At 39.5% G+C, this 21,866-nt stretch overlaps 2 protein-coding genes, 1 long non-coding RNA gene and 1 other non-coding gene across 4 annotated transcripts; 1 reads left to right on the top strand and 3 right to left on the bottom strand.

The window, feature by feature from the left end:
• Positions 1–3,087: 3,087 nt before the first annotated feature.
• Positions 3,088–5,535, bottom strand: LOC149118819 (uncharacterized). The gene is made up of 2 exons (XM_089282731.1): positions 5,422–5,535; positions 3,088–3,606 (listed from the first exon to the last, which is right to left on the bottom strand). Exons 1-2 carry the CDS (start codon positions 5,471–5,473, stop codon positions 3,257–3,259), a joined length of 402 nt encoding a protein of 133 aa, XP_089138857.1. The 5' UTR covers positions 5,474–5,535; the 3' UTR covers positions 3,088–3,256.
• A 3,772-nt stretch (positions 5,536–9,307) lies between these two features.
• On the top strand, positions 9,308–13,786 carry LOC110054094 (uncharacterized). The gene is made up of 3 exons (XM_020760429.2): positions 9,308–9,486; positions 12,355–12,525; positions 13,415–13,786. The coding sequence occupies exons 1-3, from the start codon at positions 9,435–9,437 to the stop codon at positions 13,771–13,773; spliced, it is 582 nt and encodes a 193-aa protein (XP_020616088.2). The 5' UTR covers positions 9,308–9,434; the 3' UTR covers positions 13,774–13,786.
• Positions 13,787–15,205: 1,419 nt separating this feature from the next.
• Positions 15,206–15,277, bottom strand: Trnaq-uug (transfer RNA glutamine (anticodon UUG)). The gene has a single exon. It is a non-coding gene; the product is annotated as a tRNA-Gln (tRNA).
• Positions 15,278–17,835: 2,558 nt separating this feature from the next.
• On the bottom strand, positions 17,836–20,602 carry LOC149118818 (uncharacterized). The gene is made up of 2 exons (XR_016201922.1): positions 20,326–20,602; positions 17,836–19,115 (listed from the first exon to the last, which is right to left on the bottom strand). It is a non-coding gene; the product is annotated as an uncharacterized LOC149118818 (long non-coding RNA).
• Between the last annotated feature and the right edge of the window lie 1,264 nt (positions 20,603–21,866).

Genomic DNA, 21,866 nt, shown 5'->3' with positions numbered 1-21,866 from the left:
AATTTCCACCATAATCTGGTTTGAAAGTGAAGAATGATCATCGCAGTAAATTTTCCAATTTAAGCAACTGGAAAGAAAAAGCGTGAAAAAATCAGGGCTTCAACGGGATTCGAACCCGTGACGTCCGCGACACCGGTGCGATACTCTACCAACTGAGCTATGAAGCCACACATTGGGAGCGAGGTCAATTAATTGAGTTCATATCTTCCCGTGAGGGGTGAGATGATGTGAAGTTTATATGAAATAATTCATATATGCACTGCGGTTGTAGATGAAAGTGAAGAATGATCATCGCAATAAACTTTACAATTTAAGCAATTGGAAAGAAGAAGCCTGAAAATATCAGGGCTTCAACCCTGATTTTTTCAGGCTTCTTCTTTCCAATTGTTTAAATTAGAAAATTTACTGCGATGATCATTCTTCACATTCATCTACAACCGCAGGGCATGTATGAATTATTTCATATAAACTTCACATAATCTGGTTTGAGTTACAGGTTTCTTTTCTGTTCCAGCCTTTATCGAAACTGGGGTTTCGAGCTTCCACCGTACTGACTACAGTCCTGTTCAGTGTCTACAGTACCCAGACATTTTATCACGTGATTTAGGGGATTCTAGACCATGCAGGTTACAACTAACGTTTGTCATCACTAGAAAAAAGCGCTGTGAAACGGCTCCAAAAACTCACGGTAGTTTTTAATCACATATTTGTATTCTGCTTACTATTAAGCAACCTTAATGTCAAGTGCACTTTTAATTTTATTGTTTACTATATGGGTAGCTCCAAAAGCGGGCAAGATGAATTAAATTGTGCTGTGATTGGCTATCGAGCGGGCATCATGACTAAGATGAGGGTTGTGTGTCTTGCTGGCTTGGGATTGCCCACGTTTTCCGCAAGAAAATGGTGTTCTTTATGTCATGTGATATATTCTTCATTAGCCTCTGCAACAGAGACTGTCACTTCCGCATCGGCCTCTACAGCCACAGACACCGGTGCTCCAGCCAAGCAGGCAACTAGGATGCTACCCATGGTCAACCCTGACCGACAGAGGCCTACTGCTATTGGCCAAGCTTGTTTTGCCGAGATGGCTTGATATTGGCCTTGATTCCGGCCTAGAGTGAGTGAGGTTCCGCACCACTCTGAAACAAAAGCGATCTAGAAAGCGAAATTATCACCTAAACTTGTACTTATCGTTCAATGAAAAGAAACGAGAAACGGTTTTAGCGCTATTCATTCAGGGGGTGGCCGATTACGCGAGATTCTAAAGACCCTGTAAATCAAACGCGTACGAAATGGGAAACTAAGGTTAATTACCAGTAGATATCTTGCAATGAAAGTTCATTGATTTCCAGAAAAAAAGCATTTATAACTTCGATAACATCCATGCGTCGATCATTTCAAGCAAGAAAATTTAATTAGCAATGTTCGTGGTTTGTATTCGAAAAAAAAAAACGGAAAAATACAGAATAAAATAACAGTTGTTTATTTAGAATGACATGACTTCTAAAGTAAGCTGGCAAACCTGTAAAGGAAAAGCTACTAGTTTTCAACATTGTATGAAGATTGGGGAGTGAGGTTAGGCAGGTAAAGCGCCAAAAGTGCAAATTTGTCCCAGGACTTTTTTCCATGATTGTAGAATGAGGTAGAGCAGGAAACGAAAGACCGTGATGGATGCTCCACTCACAGGACCGAATAGGATGAGTGAGTGAGTGTTCAGAAGAGTTGGTTTTAACAAAATTGGTCAACTAGCTTAGTTAACAAATTGACCTCCTTGATCCACTACTAGAATGCTTAAACAAACCACGACGACGACGGGAACGAGAATGTCACAAAACAAACGTTTAATGAGGAAAACAATAGTTGAGCACGTGTGTTTTAAATTTGTGTTCCTTTCTTTGCCGTTCTCTGCAAAACAAAAACGTAAAATTACCAAGTTCTGCCATTGGCGTAGTGAACAGATCTAGATAATTGCGAATTTCGCTGGTAAAAAGTATCAGTTCATTTTTCACTAGGCGTCGTCCTCGGCGTCGTCGTTGCTTAAGCTCCCTACTACTAATGGTTCGATACGGCCTGAGTACGGCCTGAGTATTGCAAGTTTTGATTCCCTAAAGTTTCGCTCTCTGTTGTATGCGAATGGCGGTTTGACCTGAAGGGAAGCCATTTTTGTGTTCCAAACCAAAAGAGTTTTATGGAATGCTAACTGGGAGTTCACTGAATTCCTTTAACCCGAGGTTAACTAGCCAATCCATTGGACTTGCTTTGAACAACGCCGTCTACATTTTATCCACGTTTAAGAAATTTAACTTCTGGATTAGCTCTAACCCAAGGATAATTGTGATTTAACCCATTTTTGAACAACTGGGCTCAGGATCCATCATATACTCAACTACTTATTAACCGAAGGTAACGTCTTTAAGGGCAATCTCAGACCAAGACCTTGCCGTATTGAACGACCTTGCCATACTGACCATTTGAAGCTAACAGCTACGCTCTCGGAAAACTGTTCCGGCGCTGCTCGGAACAGATGATGTCCGTGGACAAATATCTGAGCATATATATTTTCTCGCCAAATGGAGGCTGTTGTTTATAAATCGCAAGCCTGAAAGAGACAAGAGCCAATAGCAAAAGCTATCGGAAGAATTTGAAGGAGCTAGAGGATAGTAAACGTCTTATACAGTTACCACACGGCCTAGTTCCTTAAAATCTGTCATTAATACTAAAGACACAATCCAACCGAACAAAGTTTTAGTAAATCGAATCTCACCAATCTCGTGAGGGAATATAATGGCGCCTCTGCCGCCAAAAATCATCATCATCATCATTGCCTGTAGCCCCGTCTGGGGCAACGCCAAAAATCAGCCCCTTGCGAATGCCGGCAGCTGCCCAGGCTAAGCTTCCCTAAGAGGTTCGCTACTCTATGATGACCTCGGTCAATGTATATTTAGTGAAATTCAAAAAAACACAAGTTGGAACGTTCTTGAAGTAATGTAGCCTATGTGTGGTTTAGTAAAGTTTCAATTTACAGAACCATTCCAAGCAATTTTTCCAGCGGTTAGGATTCTCTTGATCTGTTGACAGTGTTTGAAAGATAAGATAATTTATTACACACTATTTGAACACAGTTGTTCAAACATTACTTATTCTCGCTATACAAACGCGACTAAATGTATGAATAACTTAAAAATACAGCATCGTAAAAAGTCACACTGGAAAAACAAACTTCAATGACGGCCAGGATCCTGTCGTCTGTGATCGATTACTTTCGTAGTGCCAGGCCAACGACTGAACAAACAAACATCACAAAGACGCTGAAGGTAACAGACGAGCCCGCGTTGCATTTATCAGTTGTACAGCATGCGACACCACAGTCGTCACTTCCGCTATCCTCGCAAGTTTTCTTAGCTGCGTCACAGTAATCTTTAGTTGTACATAACATCGTTACTGCATAGATGCTCAGTGCAGTGTTATGTGATCTCTGGCAAGTGTCCAGTGAGCAATCCTTCAGGTACTTGTCTTCATCTGCTTCCAATTTCGACTTTGAGCAAACAGTGTCTTTTTCAGACTCCTTGCCAAACTCTATGCAGTTGTAACACTTGAGGCTGTACACTTAAACAAAAGGGAAATTACCTCTCAGCCACAGCCGTCATTTTTTAATTAGACTTGCTTACATTCGACCATTAAGCGATGGTTTTTATGCGGTCCTTTTTCAACCCTTTTAAAACACTGAATAAATCAAGTTTTATCAAAATCATTCACGAGAGATTCGAATGGCTAACTTACTCGCTTATACGGGTTAATCAGGCAAATGTAGCCCCAAAGGTATGTCCTTTTAGCGGTTGGTCAGAAATAGAATAATATAGATTTTGCTCATTTTGGTGTCAAATAGGGTATGGTTTTCACTTTAGTCTTGAATAGGGTGTGTTTTGAATTCCGCATCACAAGCATGTACTAGCAAAACATCTGTTTTGTTGAATCACAAATGTGCCTATTGTGTTATGCTTCGTTCTTCACAAAGCACGTTTTGACACATGTAAACGAGCTTGTCTCAAGTGGCCCTGCATTTTGTCTTGCTCTGTAGTTTTCAATCTTGGTATATGATCTCATTGCCGCGCGTGATTTTTTTTAGATTTAAACTTAATCACAAGAAACAACAACGATGAATGATCACTCGTCGATCCCGGCGGATTCGTTAACAAATAGTGACTAACATGATATGCATAATTTCAAGCGAAGTCAAGTCCCGTCCACACACTACGCCAGAGAAATTTGAAAACAGAGCTTTCACTCTGAGGGGGCATCAAATGTTTTCCGTCCACACTACGCCGGAGGAGTTTAAAAACGTAATAATCACTGGTCATTTTTGAATTTGTGTTGGAAAAGCTCCGTTTTCAAAATGTTTTCCGACCAAACGAAAACGAAAAGGCGGCGTTTTCAAATTCGAAAAGGTCCGTTTTGGTGACGGATTAAAGCGGACAGTATAGGCCCAAACGTAAAAAAAAAAAAAGGCGTTTTCAATTTTCTCCTTAGTGAATTGAAAAGACAATGGATTTCAGCGAAGTTAACCCTTGCTTACAACTACTGCAAAGTGATTGGCTCACCGACCCTTTTAATTAGGACGCGATTGTTCCAGGAACAATAGTGGCATCCATTATGGATTTTAATTAACCAAGTAAATAGGTCAAAATAGTTTTCCAGGTTCAACTTGAAAATTTGCCTCCTTGTCAAACTGGTTGAACAGATATTGTGATCGCCATTCATACAAAATCCTACCGAGGAATCTCACCTTTTGATCGTTGCTTGTATGGGAGTAAATTAAGTTATTTACCTGAACGACTTGTTTCAGCCTTTGTTTACGGGTTTCACAACAACATGTACATATAGGGCTTTTCATGATCAGTGTATTGAATCTGAGAAGCGTTCAAAACTGCTTTGATTTCTAATTCTCATTGTTAGTCGCTTTCAACGTTCAAGGTACTCGAGTTAAACCAGGGTATGCCTAAAATGCACTGTATCCGGGTCTAAATTCGAATTTTCACATTTTGACTTCGATGGACGCAGGTTTTAGTACTTGTAAACAAACAAGCAGACTGTACAATCTAACAACATCTACAATGTACTGTTCGTTTTTTGTTGCCATCCAAACATGGCAGCGAGATCTAAAGAAGCAACTGGTCACGATTTTGAAACCTATTATAGAACATCTATCATGTCGTGAAACTTTTTAGCTTACATGTTTCCCCTAAGAACAAACTTCCCATGTTAAAAAGCTCAAGAGGCGAAATAAATCCTGTTTTTAGTAGGCATATTCCGTACAGTCATGACTGCCTGGTAATTATGTTAAGTTCCCTGGGCCCGCACAAATATTTGCCTTTGTTGTTAAACCAAGGTCGAGAGTTACATGAAACAAAAACATGAACTTACCAGCCGCAATCAACGCGCAGAAAACAGAAAAACTCAATACAAATCGCTTCATTTTTGAATATCTTTTAAATTCGTCTTGTTATGGCACCAGCACTACCACAACCTGGAATCCGTCACCTTATTGAAAAAGGCGTTTATGTTGCCGTGCACAACCAATAAGAATCTAGCTACTAATAAGCTAGCCATTCAGTACACTCAGCACCGTAAAATTAAATGGTCACCATGGAGCTATTAAACACAGCCTGAAGTAAACATAACGCAAATAATGATTGTGAATGTACACCCCTTCAAATTCTTTGGTATAATAGGAATTTGCTTTTTTGTCCCTGCTTTAGTTTTGATTTGAACCAAGAAATAAAGCCGAAAAACCTTGTAAGGCTGTTGAAAGAATTAGCATTGGCGAAATGAGCTTACTGAGATTTCTGGCCATTACAATAAAATTTGCATTTTAGCAATTGAGGTCTTTTTTAAGCCTCTTGAACGCTTTAGACTTTTCGAGTTCAATTTTGCTCCTGGCGGGAAGTGACGGACCATTTTGTAGCTACACTAATTAATGTAGTGCTTTGTCCTTGTAGTTAATCTTAATCTTAATACTGCTTCATTTATCACCTTTTACTTTTCTGCGACATCATAATTTTAGCCCCAAATTATGGTGGCTTAAATTTAATGAGAACGTTATTGAAGTACGCCAACTAGCTTATCTCAGTCGCTTAGCGACCTGAAAGAACCGTCGTGAAAACACAGCTTCGGTTTGGCCAACACTATGAAACAAAAGGAAACCTATTTTAATTAATTAGTAATGGTATTGTAAGTTTTATAAGCAAAAAACATCTTACTTTAACACTTAGGTTAGCGCCTTGATGAATTATTTGGTCTCTAGTCAAGACTGCGTTGTTTACAAATTAGGTAAGGTAAAATCAGCACACGAGCCAAGTGACCCATAAGGCCGGAGCTTATCCCGGTTTCTGTAGTATGAAGCGACTAGGAATATTTCTTCTCCCACCTAGATGGGATGCCATCCATCGCAGGGTTACCCCTAGCATTAAGTTCGCTGGTACTCATTTATACACCTGGATGGACTCAGAGGCACTGTGAGAGTTAAGTGTTTTGCCCAAGAACACAACACAAGTTCCCCGGCCAGGGCTCGAACCCGGACCGCTCGATCCGGAGACGAGCGCACTAACCATGAGACCACTGCGAACGGTTTTACGGTGAGTTTACTTTTGTTTACACGCGTACGCATGGCAACTGACCGAACATTCAAAACAATATCGATTCAAAACGACTACCAAACAGTGACATTCCGGAAAAATTGCAATGCGAAAACCCTGGTGATAACTGCCCATGAAAGGTTGACATGGAATCACGAAGAAAACAACCTTGTTACAGTCTGACTTTTGTGTCCAATAAACTGTTTCACTTTGTATGCCGAGTTCATTGAAAGGAAGAGGATTAGAAGCTTTGCAATCAACATTCAGTACTGTGAAACTTTGTTATACACTCAAAACCATGAAGGCTTTATAACCAAATCAACAAAAAGATCAAAAACAGGCTATGATGTACGTGCACGCTGGTGATGTAAACAAAATGGCGCTCAAATTGACTTGAAATAAATAGATCAAAGATAAATAATTTTATTTAAGTGTCAAATGTATTTAGTACTGTTGCGCTAATTGAGGTCACTGTAAATATATATACAAATATTTCAAATAGAACATAAACTATAAAGAATCCAAACTGGTGGGAGGCTGACCGGTTGACTATTTGCACAGCGCGATCGAAGAGTTCAGTACCGAGAACAAATCCAATTAGCGGTAGGGTCGAGGACTTGAACCAAGGCCCTGCAGATTTCAAGGCCAGTGCCCAAACGCCGCCTCCACAAAGCAATCCAACATTTGAATTCAACGAATGTAGGTAAATGTTTGAACTAAATGTATATTTCTAAAAACTGACTGCTGACGGCTTACTGTAAAAAAAAAAGCGTGCTGCTGTCTGCAGAAAATTATACTGAAATCAAACACTAAACCTCTACCTCAACTGAGATGGCATAGTCCACTCTCAAAACAATTGCAAGAGCTCGAGAGGCAAATATTGCATTTATTTGGGAGTTGGATGAAAAAAATGTAACCAAGAATCCAAGAACGATTATAAAAACTATTAAATAGCAACTCATTTTACTTTAAAAAAGCGGGGTTACACCCACTTTTTATCTTATGAAATGCCGAGGTAACAAGTCTATGTAAAAAAGGATAGGGACACTACTTTGTAAAAGACTGGAAATGTTCTTTTAGTTCTTCTCCTACTTGTTAAATTTGTATCTTGATAATCAAAAGAATTAATGAGAAAATGGTTTAAAAAATCATTCATTTCGATAGCCCTTGCCAAGATCTTCTTTTTCCACCTAATCCTAGTTCGGGAAAAAGGCCTTTGTGTCTATTAGGCACCGCCCTTAAGCAACAGACTTTGTGTGTTGACCTGATTTATGTGCGTATATAGTCACTCAGCACCAATATAGACCTGACAGTGTTTGTAAACGAACGCTATCAAGTAAGTTATACAATTAAAATTCCATATCATAAGCACTGAACCCTCTCAAATGGAGAGGCAGGTATTAACCAAACTCTTTCTAAGGGCTTTTCCCTTGAAATTTGGAAGAGAGGGAAACGTACGAGGTTGGCAAGCAATCGCTGGAACTTGAGTCATGGCAATGCTTTAGCCTCGACCACACTTGGGCGTTTTCGTATGAAAACGCATTCTTTTTGATGCGTTTTTGCCTAAGGTCCACACTAAAATGACTGAAAACGCTGATGAAAACGAGGCTTTCGAAAACTGTTTCAAAAGTGGAGCCTTTTGAAAACGCATCGTTTTGTAAACGCTCCGTCTCTAGTTTGGATAGGTGAAAACGGTGCCGAAAAAAGTGTCCGCACATACATTGTCGTTTCCATCAGCGTTTTCGAGCCTTGTAGTGTGGACGACAGGCGAAAACGTATCAAAAGGTATGCGTTTTTATTCGAAAACGCAGTAGTGTGGAGAGGAGAAAACAAACCGAAAACGCTAGTTTGGGCAAAAATATTTTACTACGCTGTTTTCGTTGGGACGAAAACGGGATACTTTTACAGCCGCATTAGTGCGATCGGGCCTTAGAATTCTGCAAATGTTTAGCGATGTGAGAGTTCTTATCCGTATTCAGTAAGGTGTCCACGGGCACGTGCTGAAAAGTGTCGGGTAGTTTCACCGACATAGTTGGCATCACAGCCTGCACTAGAAAATTTATACACAACGCTTGAACGAGGAGAAGTTTAATCTATAAACAAATAAACTAATTCCAGGGTCAGCCTTCGTCGTTGCGCAGATGGTAAATTTTGTTTCTCTTATTAATTTTTCTTCGTTATGCATGAATGTAAGTTTTCGAGTTGTTATATATTTCTTGAATGCTGTCATATAATTGGATCGCTGTAAGTTCGCTGTAAGCATTTGTGTACGTTTAATAAGGATACCCAAGAGACAGTGTCTTTTCTCTTAGGATACCCTAAAACCCCAAGACAAGGGTGGCACCACTGCCGTGGTCGGGGTTACACGTTCCCCTTTATTTTTCAACATGCTACTGAGTTTTGAGGAGTTTTCGTGTCCGGCCTTGGTGCACGTAGATTTGACACTTCAGTGATAGTTTGCGGATCCTTAAGGGTAACTGATCCGCTGAGATTGAATAAATGGCACGGTAGCTTGGCTGGCCAACGCTCGCAATTCAATCATGACGCGTGTCCGGATGCGTATAGTGGAGGCAAAATATGTAATTCTTGTCTACCAGAAATGCAAATTCGTGTGTTTTGATAAGCATCTTAATTGAATGCACCTGACTCAAGGAAAGCATTAAAAAAATATATTCAATCAACGGAAACCATCTGCTGAGTTCGAAGGCGTCAGTGAACGATGTGGAATAAGTTTGATCGTGAGTTTAACATCTGAAGAAACCAGAAGAAACTACTTCTACGGGAAACAGTCGCTTCTGAAGCATGAAATTCGCCTACCATTACTTTTTTGGAATGTTTTATATCGTTACATTTGGTAAGTAATGTAATGTATGGAGTCAGATTTTAATTAAAGCTGAATTTAAAACATAGTCATCGTTTGCACGCAGCATATGCAATCGCGGTTAGACATCAAAATATATTTGAATACAACGACCACGCATACACTGGATAACATGGATAAAGTGGGTTTCTTTTTCATATTTTGGGCGAAGGTCTCGTTCATCTACACGACGCAGTTTTCCTTAACAAAAAAATTACTGAACGTACTCGGCATAAAGCTGTGATTGGCCTCCTTCGTCAGTTTCCCGGCACTCAATACGGCAGGCGCAATCAAAGTGACAGTACAGTCTGTTTTTGAATTTAAAAATAAACCAAAGTTTGGTTGAAGAAGAAAACAACTGATTTTTCTGAAACCTGGGCCCATACACGTGATACCATGCAGTCGTCCATTTTTGCCCGCGTAACGAGAAGCAGTTTCAAAAGATTTCAAATTTCAAATTTCATGCAGAGCCCGTTATATAACAGGGTGCGGTTATGTTGGTTTAATTCTGCATTTTTTTTAAAAATTGTAATTTAATGGAGATTTTGAAAAAAGCTAAAGCCATCGTATAAGTAGAGACCGAACCGGCAGTCAGTTGTTCGGAGCTTTCAAAGACAAAAGTTCCAACAGAAACCACCGAAAAAACTATATTTAATATAATCATTATATGTTTTCGTTGAGTATAAGGCTCGATTTTAACTTTGAACCTTAAGATTTTTAAAAATTGTTTTGTCTAAAAAACCTGTTTTACTTGCGATTATGTACCTGGCGAAACACAGAAAACAGAATTTGCTCAACGCACGCTAGAATGTTTTTTCATCCATATTATTGTTATATAGGAAGCTTTTCCCACACCTTGCCGACATAGAAGTTTTCTGTCGACAGATGGCCCTGGTGACGATCTAATCGTTAATGGCGACAGTAGGAAATAATAGGGTCAGAACAAACGCTGCGCTGCAAACTTGTTTTAGTTTTTAGATTTCGTCTTTATTTTTCTCTGTAAATACTCTTTAACTTCAGTGCATGAGAGACCCAGAGGCCTCATGGTTATTGCGCTCAACTCCGGATTGAGCTGGTTCCAGCCCAGGCCGGGGACATTATGTCATGAACGTTCTTGGGCAAGACAGGTGTATAAATGGATACCGGCGAATTTTCTTTTTGGTGTAAATCTGCGATGGACTAGCATCCAACCCGGGGGGAAGTTAGAAATACTCCTAGTCGCTTTACACTACAAACAACCGGAGATACACGCCGGCCTGATGGACCACTTGGGTCGTATGCAGACCCTTCTTTTACCCTTTTCAGTGAGAAAAAAAAAAAAAAAAAAACGAATGAAAAAGTAAACTAGATTCGAATACACCTACTTCTCAAACTTGTACGAGAAAACGCCACATCAATATTGTCCTTGGACGGAATTCCGGCTAAAAAAGGCTGAATGCTCTCACAGGCGTAGTTAAATTGTAGCAGGTTAAATACATCTGGTTGGCATAGTTTGTAAATGATCTTAATTTATCTAATTACATGATTCGAGTAAATTATTAACCCGGGAAATCAATTACAGATAGCATCATACATATGAACTAGACAGATTTGATTAGTGGTCGACAGACTTTATTTATGTCGAAGATCCACATGTTGGCAGGAGTAACAAAAGAAAATGATTTACCTAATTTATCTAATCCTTTGCAAATGGATGGCTGAATAGTCGTTTGACATGCAGTTCATCAAAATGTTAGCTGTCTTTTCCTGAGCAACGTCTGACTTTATTGCAAATCGTCGAGGCAGGCTGAGATTGATAACAACATCCAATTATTCAGTAATTACGACAACCGTATCCAGTATCTAGTTTTGAACCGTTTAAATCATTAATGGGAAAAATTACTTTTTTTAAGTAAACAGTTTAATACAACTGAACTACGCACGGTACATACACTTTGCTTACACTGGGTAAGGTGGCCGAGCACAGTTTTCGCGCGCGCTTTTGCTGATGCAATCCATCGCGCGCACAAGGATTAGAAAAAACAAATACGCCGTCAATTCAATAGAGCGATCCAGCGATCATTTTATTTACTCAACACCTGCACTATCTGAGCTATTTTTCTCTATATTTGAACGTAGTGTATCGATGGCTTTAGTCTTTTATTACAAAGATATATTAGAAAAGGTAACGATGCAAAGAACCCAGCAATTCTCAGCTTTTTCTTTGTTACCGAAAAAAGCCAGTTACATGCAGCGCATGCGCAGTTGCTCGAAAAATTGAGACCGATTGCTTTTGCAGAAACTTGCCGATTTCTAACGATCCAGTCGTTAGAATTTCAAGAAATTTGGCAAAAAAATAGTTCAGAAACCACATGAATGATCTATCACAAACAATCTGAATTTTGACATAGGGAATTTTTAATAATACAGAACATGCAGCGAAAACGATTTACGGCGAATTACGAAAAATAAAATCTAACGACTGGATTTTTTTAGGTAAACAAAAACCATTTTTTAAGCCTTGTTTTTAACCAGCCCCGTTGCCATGGAAACAGCACACACGTTTGCCAAAATGCGAGAATAAACCCTTCTGTGGTTAACCTTGACTCTTGCAAAAAAAGGGGGCCAAAGCATAAATAGTTTAAAAGTAATGGTGAATTAGGCATAGGCACTTGAAAACTGTGTTCGGCCGCCTTAACTAAAATTTACAATTCCCTGGCAAGGTATACTTTGACAACGTAAGCTTTGTGGAAACATGGACCGAATGTTCTCGACATTCATACCATTATTTTGGGGTTTATCAAGAGTGTTTATGAAGCCGTTGTGTGCAGGACGACGTTCTGGTACGTAAATTCCATTAATGTCTTGCGTGGCTGATTGCAGTGCAGGGAATCTCTTGGTCAGCATGGGATTCCTGCTCAAAGACTTGTGGCGATGGAATACAACGACGAACACTCAACTGCTCCAGCATCAAACAAGCGTCCAAAGAATGGCAAAATTGTATTAGAAACAAAGAGACTCAAACGAAAAACTGTGGAAACAGGCCTTGCTCAGGTAAGAAAGTAACATTGGAATACTTAAACGTACTTTTACAAGACTCTTAGCCGAAATATTGTAAAAACTGTTTGCACTTTCAGCATTCCTTTAACATTCTTTTTACATACATGTATTTTTAGTTTTTTTTTAATTTATGTGGATTATTTTCTATATTATATTTTATTTAACATTTCACTTTTTTACGCATCCTTATCAGTCCGTTGAAGGTAGCAGCAAAGCTTGATTTCAATTGCCTCGCTTTTTATGCCCGCGTCAACGGGGGTGACTGTTAATGACTGTAGCAGGACAAATGGAAATGTATGCACGGCTCAATTCTGCGGAATAAATTGAACCAGATTTAACTTTTTTTTTCCGCAGACGCGAGCCGTCCACACATTCCCTCGATCTGTTTTATTTAACGCACCAAAACCAGTAAAACTCACAGCAGTTGACGCGCATAAAAAGCACGACAGTTAAAACCCCCGCTTTAATAAGGTTGACTGCATGAAGCTCATACATCTAAGACGGGCAAAATGCAACCCAGAAATGCTATTCTCAAACACGGGCTGGAAGTTTCCATAATCATATTTCTACTGGCACTTTCTGCTTCTCATTGTATACATTTTGTTGGGTCAGTTCTTAATATTTTTGTCTGTGTATCTAATCTGGCTGCACTTTCGATCCTAACTCAAAGATAGAGCTCATGGCACTTGCTCAAGAAGTGTCCAATACGCCTGTGTACGAAGAAGGACTGCTCATAGTCTATTGTGATTCCAAATAAGAAAGTTACTAACTTTCCCAAGTGATATTCGTCACTTTTTCCGTAACACAGAAGAACCTATTAATGTCTCAGATTTTATTTTCTTGAAGACCTAACTATTGTTTAACGATTTCACGATTGTTCCAGATTTCGCCTTGAAGTGTCACCAGTGCCAGGGGTCAGAGGCGTATTGCCAAAAAAACAAGCTCAAGCGAAATCAAACCTACGACGCCTGCAACAGATATCACAACAAGTGCATTACAAAAACGTTCGAGTTAGAGGCTGACGTGAAAGAAGTGACTAGGGGCTGTGGAAATGAGGTTGAGTGTAGAATATCGGCAGAGAGGTGCAAGAAAAAGGCGTATCCTCGTTACAGGTGTCATGTCAGCTGCTGCGAAGAGGATTACTGTAATAAGGGCGATCTGTTAGATGGACTGCTTTCTGACTCGGTAGTTCTCCTGGGCGCTGTATTATCCTTAACAATGCATTTTCATTGGACTTATTAAAAAGTGAAATTTATTTAAGAGCCGACAGGGTACAGTTTTACCACATGCGACGAGTTAAGCTTACGGCCAGTGCACTACACGAATACGCTGTCTGTCTCGTATTGTGTAAATCAAAAACCAAAGCAAATTTATATTTGTTTTCATTAATCATTTCGTTTAGTAAACAAGTCACAATCGTAAGCTCGGTGCATGCAGCATAATTGTACAGCTTTAATCCGCTCTCAGGCAAACACCTCTCAAATCCTGCAGTAAGCTATTTGCTGTTTAAAAGTGTCTGCCTCAATAAAGAGTGGGACGTCTGAACTAACCTGATAGTGTGTCTCTGCCGCCGTTGAACACTATCACGTCACGTGATCAGTTTACACCAATAAGAATCGGAGAAAATTTAGAGGTGAACTTCGGCCTCTTCAACTATCACCGCATAGAAATCTCTGGCTGCTTTAAATTATTCAGTCCTCCAGCTCTTTAAACCTGAGAACACACGCAAAAAAATAAATGAAGAAACAATGTGCCACATTTGAAATCTGATCGCTGGATTCAGAGTTCAGAGTGCTGGCAATTACACCATATAACTTCCCTCATTGACTTGCTCTCCGAAATAGTCAATCGTAACCTAAAAGCTACAAATTTGTCATTGCTAAAAGCGCTTTTTTTATACTGGAAAAGTCCTCATTGGATTGCATAACACGCAACGCACAAAACGACTTTCAGGAAGAGTAAGAGAACATGAGGATTGGCTAGAGTTATAGGCGCAAGTGATGTTCAGACCTCTCAGCTGAGCTGACAATGTCAGGTACAGTCGAACCTCCACACAACGGCTTCCTTGGGACAGATGGAAAATGGCTGTTGTAGAGTGGTGGCCGTTATGGAGAGGTAAAAGGTGTAATATGCCCCCTTTTTGGATGGAGGTTGCGACATTTTTTGTATAAAAATACCTTTGTAGTAAATAAGTCAGTATATAAAACAATCAAAGTGTATCTATAAAAAAACAAACCAAACAGAAACAGAGACGAACCACGGGTCGTATGGATCAAGTTTGGTAACCTTTTACAACATAACGTGACACCGTTCACCAGTTGTTAAGTTACTGGGCGTTGTCAAGAAGTCATTTGGCAGTTCGATTGCACTTTTCTGGCTGTTACCGTTGTGAAGGAAGTGGCCCACGTGGCCGTTGTAGAGGGGTCGACTTTATTTCCAGAATCAGCGATTTCCTTCAGACATTAAACTCACTGTTAGTTGACGCCTTGTTTGGGGGCTAAATTCAATCAATCTAGATTGCTTACTCGTACAGGTGTCACCTTAAATTGAGCGTAAACTTGAAACGTTACTCGTCGACCTTGTCAGGTCCCAGCTCTTACCTATTTGAATTGGTACGGTGCAACAGCAGCAGAAACGTTTGCAAAAAAAAAAAAAAAGCATACATATAAAAATAAGGTCCCACCGAGATTTGAACTCGGATCGCTGGATTCAAAGTCCAGAGTGCTAACCATTACACCATGGGACCACACGTGTGCTGGAGACACACTAATCCAACCTATAAGTAGAAGCCATCAGTTTCGAGAGGCTTGTAGATTCAAATATTCACTTGCTTTGGTTGATGTGTCGTCGTACAAATCAAAGATCACCTCTACTTCATGTCGGGATTTACCAGTAAGATAACAGCTTTTAATTTCGAAAATATTCTGATGTCATCAGAATCCGGTTATATTTTGGACAAAGTCAAGTGTTTGAAAATTTGGCATCTGAAAAACATCTAATTAAGGTAATTCCTCTGAAATAAAAGTGACAATAGATTTTTGTTCAAACTTTGTCCACTGAATATTTGTCATATGATAACTTCAATTTTGAAATAAAAAAGGGGGGTGCCCATGTTCATTAAGGAGCAGTGAGGCATTGAAAATGCCCCATTTTGGCATTATTTAATGCTTATTATAAGAACGCATTCCCAGTAATTGTAACATCTTTGTAAGCCCGGACTCATAAGAACACGCATTAAACTACAGTCAATACATTGTGTCGGACACAAATAAACGTTAAGTTTGATTCAGACAGAAAGCTAAATCCTTGATTAAAAATTTGAACCAAATTTCTTGACGTGGTTACCGACTGCAAAATAGAAAAGCCCACAATGTATCTGCTATTTTTCTTATTTATTCAATTTTCAGCAATAGAAATTAGATCAGTCTTTTCTCACGCAAAGCTTATGATTAGTTGATTACAACGACTGGAAAAGAAAAAGGGGGTGCCCATGCTCGTTGGTGAGCTAGAGCCATTTTTCAACTGACAGAGCTCAATATCAAGGCAAATTCGTCATGTTTTCAATATGCGCGTGCACAAGCGCGCGCTAATGACTAGGGGTTGGCACATTATGCTCCTAAAATCGAGCATTATGCTTTTTGGCACTGCCCCCAAAACGGACTATTATGCTCCAAATTATGCTCGACTGTAACTATTGTAATCGTAATTATGCCGCAAAATTTTTTTCCCGGACCCCGGTGAGTTATAATTATGCCGTAAAAATTTTTTTCCCGGAGCCCGGTGAGTCATAATTGTGCCGTAAAAATTTTTTCCGGGACCCCCGTGAAGTACGATAATAGTAATGGAAACCATGTAGAACATTAAAATAGCTTGAAATTTTGTAGTTTTAACTTAATAAATGGACAATAGTAGCTCTAAAAAAGGAAATAACTGTTATGTTGCAAAATGGCACTATTATGCCGCCAAAAAAGCACTATTATGCCGGCAAAATGCACTATTATGCCGGCATTATGCTCGATGCTCCACATATAGTATTATGCTCGAAATTATGCCGGCATAATGTGTCAGCCCCTACTAATGACGCTATAAATTATGCGCAGTAAGGATGCGCAATGCAAATGTGATGAATCACCTTAAGGATCTGCGCTAAGAACTTTTGAAACTTCTGCGACAGTCCTTCGGGTTTTTGATCGGATGAGAAACAAGTTATCTGAGTCACAGCGAAAGGATAGACCAATATATTTTTTTCATTGTCACGAGGCTGCTTTAACGCAAAGTGATGACCGTTCCTGTCAGATTGCTCCTGGATTGCACACTGGTGAAGAATATCAAAGCTGATAGAGAGATGAGGTTTTTGTGATATCCAGCATAATCAAGATCTTACCGAGACCTTGATTATTCTGGATATCATGAAAACCAAATCTAATAATTGTTGTATTATACATTGAACGAAAAAAAAATGGAAGTCATGTTTTTACTTCTTCAGTGACGGCAAGCAACACAGAGCGCGAACTGAGAAATAGTGAGTTCATTGTATAATAATGTGCGTAGACGATCCGATAAGATGACTGATACGTTATTCTTTTATGATGACAACATGTGGGAGCAGCTGAACCTTTTTGAGGCCCGGGTGAGGTCGGCATGTATGTGGCGGTGCCTGGATACGAGCATGCGCAAGTTCACAGTAGCGGTTGCTAACTGGTTGAAAAACAATATGCCTTAATCTCATTTCCAATGCCCGCGCACAATGCTCAACGGTTCTGGACGAAACAAGAGAGACTAATGCTGCCTCGCATTCGATTTCTCCTGAACTAAGTCAGTATCAATTTCTTCGTGCTGACCAAAAGGATCGCGGACTCTGGAGCCTTCGCCCGAGGGCAGTCTCAAACTCAGACCTTATCGGCGGGTTTTTTACTGCTCAAGACACGACTGAAATCCTGACGAAAACTTCAAAAACGAAGACTGCGCCTTTGGCTTACAATTTGAGCCGAAGGCAAGCATGCCAGCTGTATTTCGTAGGATTTCCGTTAGTTTAAACTTTTTTCCATCCGTTACATTTGCAAAACCTTAAAATTAATGGTCAATAATTTTAAAACTATTTTTCTCAGAGTTTGTCTCCAGATCACTATAGTTTCTCCCTACAGATATCCATTCAGCATCCCTTTGAAGCCGGCCATGTTTTTTTTACGTTTTGCTCGCTGGCGAATGTAGATGTGTTGATTCAGAGCTAGAATATATCATTAGTTGTGTTTATGAAGGCTTCGCCTTCATAAGGTAGTCTTTTTTAAAAATTTTTTTTTTAAAGTAAAACCAGTGAGCAGCACGTCTGCGAACTACTTGAGTTGTAAAACTTTTTTATTTTCTCCTACGCGTTTCGTGTGACTAGCGCACACTTCTTCAGGGAGTTTAACAATACAATCAAGTATACCTGTATATATACCTAGATACAATTCTGCATTTCGCAAAAAACGACACCTGCGGAATTGCGTATACAAACCGCTCGGTAATGCGTCTAGGAAACAGGCGTAAAAATATTATTAAGGTGTGACATATTTTAAGTGTGACATAACTATTTGGGGCCCACAGTTTTAGCTAAAACTGTGGGCCCCAAATAGTTATGTCACACTTAAAATATGTCACACCTTAATAATATTTTTACGCCTGTTTCCTAGACGCATTACCGAGCGGTTTGTATACGCAATTCCGCAGGTGTCGTTTTTTGCGAAATGCAGAATTGTATCTAGGTATATATACAGGTATACTTGATTGTATTGTTAAACTCCCTGAAGAAGTGTGCGCTAGTCACACGAAACGCGTAGGAGAAAATAAAAAAGTTTTACAACTCAAGTAGTTCGCAGACGTGCTGCTCACTGGTTTTACTTTAAAAAATCGCTGGCGAATGTAGATGTGTTGATTCAGAGCTAGAATATATCATTAGTTGTGTTTATGAAGGCTTCGCCTTCATAAGGTAGTCATTAGTCCGAGAGAAACACATGTATGTTTAAGAAATGTCTTGTGTGAAGATTACAACTACCCAATTACAAGCGCGGAAAAATTTTCCAAGTCACGAACTGTTTGTTGTTGTTTTAATTAGTTACAAGAACAACTCTTTTACCGTTATATTGGCCAGAGGAAGAGCTTTTAAACCTTTTACACGGTTCCATAAATACAAAATGAAAGCAAACAACTAAATTCAACAGTCACACGAAAACAGTTCTATTTCAAGGCGACAAATGTAAATCCCAACACCATGATGACAAGTTGTACGGCAGGAGGGTGGCGTGAAACACTATTACACATGTACCCCTTGCAGCATCAGACATTACACGTCTCGGCTGTTCGGCTTCCGACAGTTTTGGTCCCCTTTTGGTTACAATACTTTTTTTCTTTTTCGCAGATGCTGTCGTTTGCGCACCGTTTTGCTATTATCTTTCTCCCATCCTGCTCCAAGGTAATTGTTAAGCACCAGCTGTAGCCTCGAGCGCATTTCACAGTGAATCTTTCTATGTCCGCGTGCATGGTAGCCAGGCTACACTCTTCGTTATTTCCGTCACACTGGTAGCAGTTTCCTTCCCCATATTTCGCTGATAATCAAGGTAAACAAAAACAAAGTAAAAAGGATACATTTTACAAATCATTCAAAACTCTCCATCGTAACCTGGAAGCTGTGAATACTGAATTAGGCAAAAATGGCCACTATCACTCCAAGAGACGCCAATTTAAAATACATGAGCACATTGTTTATATAGGTGTCGGGCTGGTTATTATAGTATGAAAATTGAAGAAGCTCGATATAGAATCAAATATTGCACTTGCTAACATGACTCAAATTTATAAAGCGAACCTTATGATTACAGGGCTGTTTTATTCACATAATCTTAATATAAACAGAGGTTTCCTTCATACAAAACGTTTTAGACGTATACACCTCTAAGTTTTAGCATAAATATTGACGAAAAATGGCTTTGCGGAGCCAAAAAGCTTCCGGAACTTTCGACAAACGGGCACGAACTGACTGATGCACTACAAGTGTATTTTACAATCTTCTGAGAAAACTGTAAAAATAAACGTCAAATTAAGACAGTATGCAAATCTCCACCTTTTTAGGAAGGTGGAAGTACCAGACGATAAGCAAGCTTTGTCAGTCAACGTATGCATAATCACTCTTGCAAATTAAACTCGTGTATCAGTAACCTACCGTCCTTAGGTTTAGCAAGGCATGTCCTAATCACTCAGCCACAATATTGGTATTTTCTAACCAGACGGGTAAAACATTCGGACAAGTGCTGAATATTACTGCACGCCATGCGAAAAAATAAAAAATAGTCAACGCTCGAGCATGTGTCTGCCGCGCGTAGAGCTAAACTGAGACGAATAGATTCGTTTTATTTTAGGTAAAAGTTCCTGTCCTGTTTGCGAGAGGTGAATATTGGAGAAAAAGGTGTTAAAAGAGCCATCAGATCAAACAAAATCCACTAGAGCGTACTCAAATCTTTGTCCTGTCTCCTTAACAATCGATCCTCGTTTTGTTCTATTTTTTGTTTTTGTTTTTGTTTTTCTCTGTTCGTTTTTTTAATGAACCTCAGAGCAAGTTAAGAATTACTGGTTCTACTGGAAAACTAGGCTTTCTCTGAAAAATTCAGCGCTCTGGTACTTCAAGGTAAATTTACAAAAAGAGCTCATTCACTAACAGAAAAAGAAAGCGGGGCGTGGATAACTTACAAAACAGCATGCTTATTCAGTTTCAATAAAAAAAAAAGCAGCAGATAGGATCACTCGAACATCGCTACTCACCAAAGGTAACTGGTATTGCAAACAGCAACAAATAAATAAAGGAAAAATACTTCATCATCAGCGGGAAAAATAATTCACGGCATCGATTTAATCGCTACCCGGCTGTTTGATGGTCGAAAGTCTGAGGCAGATGAAAATGTTGCAGATTATTAAAGATGGTTAACGCTGCTTCTGTAAAATTTCCGGTCCAAGCCAAGGAAAATTTACATATTGTGCATGTAATTTGCGCAAGATGGTCTCCTTCTGCCAGTTATTTTTAAACTGCTTAATTTAGCCGCCTTTCCCACTTCACATGCGAGCATAAAATGAGAGGATCATGCCTTTATAGAGTAACCTTTCTTTGGAAATGATCGCAGTAAGTGGAACATTCTGAAACTTTGTTTCTTTGTTAGATGTAAGATTAGTAACCTCTGAAAAGAAATATGGTAGCGCTTCGCAGCTGGAACCCATGTGACTTACAAACTGTGGTCGCTACCCATTTATCTGCTGCTGAAAAAATGGTATAAGTAAGCGACGAAAATGTTGTGCTATTTAGTCTGCGTTGCGGAAGGAATCATTACAATAATATTGTTGAGGGCTGCATGATATGAGAATAAGTGTACGCGCGAATTTACCTATTTTCTTTTTTATTACAGTCTTGCTGATTGACATCAGTAGTTTCATCCACAGCTGTGATGGGCCTGTTGCTTACGTTACTCGATTCGATTGATAAAAGATATGCCTGATATCGGTTTTATTCACGGATGTTTTAATAAAACATAGTAAACGAGAGACTCTTCGAGTGAGTAGACAATGTGGTATTATAAACAAGCGAATAACATTTAACACTTTGTAAATTTGAGAGAGGGTATGTAACTGAAGGGAGGAAAAACTTGAAAGTACCGTTTTAGCCCGGTAAACTTATTAAAAATATTTTCGGACGATACTTCGGTCTTCGGAACGCCTCGGATGGCCTTCTCAAGTAAGCTTTAGCCGCGACACAGGAAGATAAGAAGTAATCATGGCCGGGTCAGAAACATTCCCTTGTTAACGTGTTACTGAGAAAATATTTCTTGCTCAGCGATAACGGTTGAATGTAGAAGAAGAGCGAAGGTTCTTTTTACGTAAGAGTTTGAGCAAATATTTGTCCTTGCGCGGCTTTGACGCCATTCTACCCAAGAGAACATCGAATACCTGCAATTCTCCACTGACATAACTTATCTTACGTCGCTGAGGGAAAAGAATTTTAATTTACGATTCAACATGTCAATTAGACGATTCTATTCAAACATTCAAATATCTTAGTCCCGTCCACTACGCCGGAGAAATTTGAAACCGCAGTTCAGTCAATTTCTACGGTTAGGCCTACCATCCACACTAATCCGTCACGACAACGGATCGGAGCTTTTCGAAAACGCTCTTCAAACCGAAGAATTTGAAAACGCCAGCTTTGCGTTTTAGTGTGGATGGAAAACATTTTGAAAACGGGACTTTTCGAAAAAAAAAAAAAAATGACGTTACGATAATCATGTCGTTTCCCCTCCCGAGTCTTCCTCAAACGT

This window comes from Orbicella faveolata, unplaced genomic scaffold, assembly GCF_042242905.1.
Source record: "Orbicella faveolata isolate gen_17 unplaced genomic scaffold, um_ofav_v1 contig_1, whole genome shotgun sequence".
In the NCBI taxonomy this organism is placed as follows: domain Eukaryota; kingdom Metazoa; phylum Cnidaria; class Anthozoa; order Scleractinia; family Merulinidae; genus Orbicella; species Orbicella faveolata.
Note: the sequence above shows the minus strand (reverse complement) of the source record. Positions and strands in the feature narration are given on the sequence as shown.